The sequence below is a fragment of the Sinocyclocheilus rhinocerous genome, unplaced genomic scaffold, assembly GCF_001515625.1.
Source record: "Sinocyclocheilus rhinocerous isolate Xijiao unplaced genomic scaffold, SAMN03320098_v1.1 scaffold2319, whole genome shotgun sequence".
Taxonomy (NCBI): domain Eukaryota; kingdom Metazoa; phylum Chordata; class Actinopteri; order Cypriniformes; family Cyprinidae; genus Sinocyclocheilus; species Sinocyclocheilus rhinocerous.
In genome coordinates this window covers 286,020-291,347 of record NW_015658546.1, presented here as the reverse complement: position 1 = coordinate 291,347, position 5,328 = coordinate 286,020, and the positions used below count along the sequence as shown (strand labels likewise).

The window sequence follows — 5,328 nt, the reverse complement described above, 5'->3', positions numbered from 1 at the left end:
GTGTGAGAGAGAGAGTGTGTGTGTGTGTGTGTGTGTGTGTGAGAGAGAGAGAGAGTGTGTGTGTGTGTGTGAGAGAGAAAGAGTGTGTGTGTGTTGTAATTGTGGGTCTGTGAAGCACTTTGGTCAGCTAGTGTTGTTTTTAAACGTGCTATAGGAATAAATTATTGATGATTTGATTGACAGTATCAATGATGTTGTTGTTGATCTTATTTTTGTTGTTGATGTCATTGTGTTAGTGTTAATGTTATGTAGTTCTTGTGGTGTTGTATTGTTGTTGATGTTATGGTGATGTTGTGTTGTTGTTGTTGGTGTTGTGTTGTTGATGTTATGGTGGTGTTCTTGATGTTGTTGTGGTGTTGTTGTTGATGTTATGGTGATGTTGTTGATGTTATGGTGGTGGTGTTGATGTTGTTGTGGTGTTGTTGTTGATGTTATGGTGGTGTTGTATTGTTGTTGTTGAGGTGTTGTTGTTGTTGATGTTATGGTGTTGTTGTGGTGTTGTATTGTTGTTGTGTTGTAGTTGATGTTGATGTTGTTGTTGTTGTTAATGTTGTGTTATCTTATTATCTTGCAGGTTCTGGTCCTGATGAGGCTGTGGATGTGAAACCATCTGCTCGGATCAACCGGCATTCAGTCTTCTGGATCCTGGCCTCTGTCTCTCTCACCTACTATCTGGATTTCTTCTCTGTCCTTCTGAACCACAGTGACATTCACAGGTGACTACTAACCTTGACCATAACTAGCACTGTCAGTCACTGTTCAGACTCACAAGACAGCAGTTGTTACTGACGGGTGTGTGTGTGTGTGTGTGTGAGAGAGAGAAAGAGAGAGAGTGTGTGTATTCACTGACAAAATAAACATGGTTTGTAGGGCTGCACAATTAATCGAATTTCTAATCGCAATTACAATTACGTAATCGTTCAAAGCGGCAATTAATTGTTCAAAGTTGAGTTAAAAATTAAATGTGTTCTACTGAAGAAACAAAGTCACCTACATCTTGGATGCCCCGGGGGTAAGCAGATAAACATCACATTTTCATTTTTGGGTGAACTATCCCTTTAAGAAGATTACATTTCTTAAGATGGCTTTTAAGAAATTTGTACGATTGTTCAGAAGTGAAGTTCTTAAAAAAATTAAAAAAAAAACCTTAAGAACTTCTTAAATATTTCTTAAATATAAGAAAATGTTTTTAGAAGAATTTTAAACAGAAATGAAATAAAAATAAAAACATCACGCATAGTCATGATGAGAATTGTTCACACTGTCGATCATTGGTGTGATGTCACTCGTGCGCGTCTCTACTTATAATCATGGGTATTATATGTAGCTAGAGTCCTGTTGTGATGTTTATTATTTGAAACAATTCAATAAATTCATTTTATTAAGCATTTTTGGTGATTTAAGACAAGCTGGTTATTTACGATAATTTTAAAGAACATTATTTTCAGGAATTCAACTCATATGTTTTGTTTTAAGAAAAAAGACAAGCACATTCTCAAGAATTGTTTTTCGGAATAGAGATTATTCTTAATTGTTAAATGTGAAGAAAACCGCGTGTATTTTTAAGAATATTTGGTAAATTCATCTCCATTTGAGTCACTAACAGTGCGGAGTATAATTGAGATGCTTTTTATAGAATTTATTAATGAGTTTTAATTATTATATTTTAAGTTTTCATTTAAATTTTAATTAAAGTTTTAGTTGTTTTTGTCATTTTAATGTTGTCTTTTTTTTTTTTTAAATGTCTGTATAGTTTAATTCATTTTATTTCTGGTTTTAATTTGACTTGTTTTAGCACATCAAGTTAAACTAAATGAAAATGACAAATGTTGCCTTGACAAAATAATTGTTATTTTTGTATTTAATTGAGTTGTAACTAGCGTTCTGGCTCTCTGACAGCTGGTTTTGTGCTTCAGCTGGTGGTTTAGCGTGGCTCTGGTTCTGCTGGCGCTGTGTGTGTCTCTGGCGTTGTTCTGTATGGTGTATCTGGAGTGGTTCAGAGGAATCCAGCAGTATGATCAGGAGTATCCAGCCGTCCCCGCCGTCTCCACCGCAGCCTTCATCGCCGCCTCCTGCAGGTCTGAACTCCATGATCCATGACCAGTACTGCTCTGCATTATTTTAAGACAATTCAAAACATTTGTCCCTGAATCTCATTACTGATATTTTCCGTTTTTTTGAAGGTTCACATTGTTTCATGACGCTTTTAATAGGAAACTATTCTGAGCACGAGCTAGTGTACATCATTCAGATTCACTCTTCACAAAAACAGTTTATTTCTTTGTGTAATGTAAATTAGCTCTAAAGTACTGAAAGCACATTTAATGTTTTAATGTTGCAATTCTAATCATGCATAATCATGTTCTCATATTACAGTAATTATATTTTGTTTGCCATGAAATCCTGTTAAAATGCAATGAATGGTCCTTAAATAGGCTCGTTTTGTCATTTTTAGTAGTTTTAGGTTGTTGTTTTTTTTATGAAGATGAGAAATGTTGCCTTGATGACTACTAGTAGAAATAAACATTATTTTATAAATATTTTATTTTATATTTTTACAAGTAATGAAAATGTATTTTTAAATGGTTTTAGTTAGCTGTAATAACCCTGCTATGAGAGTGTTCAGACAGATGATTTAATAAGCGTCTCGTTTAAACACATTCATATCTCTGATTCAGTGAGTCATTGATGAGTCTGCGTATGGCATCTGACATGTAAAAATACACCCACTCAATATTGTTTGGTTTACTGCATATAAATGAAAATGATTAAATTTAATTCTTCTTTGTGTTCATTTAGTGTAAAAAAATATTTTATTGATTATTTAGACTGGATTTTAACTGTTAATTCTTGCATTTGACATTTGGAAACTGTTTGGTCAGTGCTTTTGTCCTCTGCTGAATACGCTGGTGTTGTGTGTGTTTCAGCTTGAACATCGCTCTGTGGCCCGTCTGGTCGTTCTTCACTCCAGTGATTCTGTTCACTCAGTTCATGGGTGTGGTGATGCTGATCTCACTGCTGGGCTGAAACACACAGTGTGTGTGAGTGTGTGTGAGTGAGTGTGTCTGTGTGTGTGTGTCTGTCTGTGAGTGAGTGTCTGAGTGAGTGTGTGTGAGTGTGTGTGTCTGTGTCTGTGTCTGTGTCTGTGTCTGTGTCTGTGTCTGTGTCTGTGTCTGTGTCTGTGTCTGTGTCTGTGTCTGTGTCTGTGTCTGTGTCTGTGTCTGTGTCTGTGTCTGTGTCTGTGTCTGTGTCTGTGTCTGTGTCTGTGTCTGTGTCTGTGTCTGTGTCTGTGTCTGTGTCTGTGTCTGTGTCTGTGTCTGTGTCTGTGTCTGTGTCTGTGTCTGTGTCTGTGTCTGTGTCTGTGTCTGTGTCTGTGTCTGTGTCTGTGTCTGTGTCTGTGTCTGTGTCTGTGTCTGTGTCTGTGTCTGTGTCTGTGTCTGTGTCTGTGTCTGTGTCTGTGTCTGTGTCTGTGTCTGTGTCTGTGTCTGTGTCTGTGTCTGTGTCTGTGTCTGTGTCTGTGTCTGTGTCTGTGTCTGTGTCTGTGTCTGTGTCTGTGTCTGTGTCTGTGTCTGTGTCTGTGTCTGTGTCTGTGTCTGTGTCTGTGTCTGTGTCTGTGTCTGTGTCTGTGTCTGTGTCTGTGTCTGTGTCTGTGTCTGTGTCTGTGTCTGTGTCTGTGTCTGTGTCTGTGTCTGTGTCTGTGTCTGTGTCTGTGTCTGTGTCTGTGTCTGTGTCTGTGTCTGTGTCTGTGTCTGTGTCTGTGTCTGTGTCTGTGTCTGTGTCTGTGTCTGTGTCTGTGTCTGTGTCTGTGTCTGTGTCTGTGTCTGTGTCTGTGTCTGTGTCTGTGTCTGTGTCTGTGTCTGTGTCTGTGTCTGTGTCTGTGTCTGTGTCTGTGTCTGTGTCTGTGTCTGTGTCTGTGTCTGTGTCTGTGTGTGAGTGTGTGTGTGTGTGTGTGTGAGCGTGCGTGTGTGAGTGCGAGTGAGTGTGTGTGTGAGTGCGTGCGTGAGTGTGTGTGTATTAAACACATCAGTTCTGATCAACAGCAGCTCACTGAATCATGACCGGAGTCTCCGTGTGCCTGTAACGAAGCCGACGCCGACAGATAGAGAGGTCAGCTGATCGGTCTCTGACCTCTGACCTCTGCTTTATTCCAGTGCCGAGGACTCGCTTTAATGAACAATGAGACATTCAGCAGCATCTGACGTCTCCGATCAACAGCCGCTCATATTTTGTTTAAGGGTTTCCTGAACATCAGCCCGACGGAGGTGAACAAGAGGTTTTCTTTGAGGTCCTGTAGACTGCTGATTGCAGTGTTTTCTAAAAATGCAAATTGCTTTACTTTACCTTCCAAACACACCGTTTTAAACGGTTCACTAAAGATACTTGGCACTTGTGTTTTACACCCTAATGTTCGTCTGTAACTAACCAAATACATGAACTGATGAAATAAAGACGTTCTGTTTTTTGAGGTGCTCATAACTGAGTCAAAATTCACGTTTCAGGTTTGAACTGAGGTTGTAGAAGAGAACATTGACGTACCTTCAAGTAATGTGAACCACAGAGATGATTTCACTCAAATAGGAAGTTCCTGAAGAAAAGCCATGGCGCTTTAGCCCTCAGGTTTGTCTGTGAGTTGATATAATAATTGCACCGCAGTATTTCAGGTGTGGATCTGTCAGGTGTTCTCCCAGCGTCTGCAGCTGGATGATGTTTCAGTGATGTGTTTGTGAGCTCAGATTTTTTGGTTGTTTGCTCATCTGCAATACGTCTATAGGATGTTTCCTCTCAGATGTCAAATAGATGTTTAGAAGACATCTTTAAGATGTTTATGATTTAGAATGAATGTAAAACGGACATCTCAGAGACGTTTATCAGATGTTTGCACACAGCAGATGCTTTCCAGATGAAGAGATCTTTAACAGACGTCTCGCAGACGTACCTGTGCTCTGGGCTGCAGGTAAGCGTTTCTGACATACACTGAGCGCTTCTGTTTAATTGTGAATCTTTGACTTTGAAACTTATAAAGCGAGTAAAATATGTAAGATCGCTGTTCTTGATTTGAAATGACCGACTGAGTGGAGTTATCACATGAAAACATTAGCATTAAGGTGTTTATGAAACTATAGCGAGTGTCTGAGGTGCAGTCGTGTGAACATAGTGCATCTCACTAATTGTAACAATTAATTACAAAGAAAGGGCATGTGACACATTAGATTAAACATGACGTTTTGAAGTAGAGCGTTTCTCCGGTAAACTGTATTTACCAGTGTTCGGGGGGTAACGCGAGTTACGTAATCAGATTACTTTTTTTCAAGTAACTAGTAAAGTAAC

At 39.1% G+C, this 5,328-nt stretch overlaps 1 protein-coding gene across 1 annotated transcript; it reads left to right on the top strand.

The window, feature by feature from the left end:
* Positions 1-574: 574 nt before the first annotated feature.
* On the top strand, positions 575-4,473 carry tmem128 (transmembrane protein 128; the record flags this gene model as incomplete). The annotated part of the gene is made up of 4 exons (XM_016531186.1): positions 575-716; positions 1,917-2,078; positions 2,928-3,059; positions 3,977-4,473. Coding segments are annotated over 3 exons (404 nt in total), but the record flags the coding sequence as incomplete, so codon positions are not given.
* Positions 4,474-5,328: the final 855 nt, after the last annotated feature.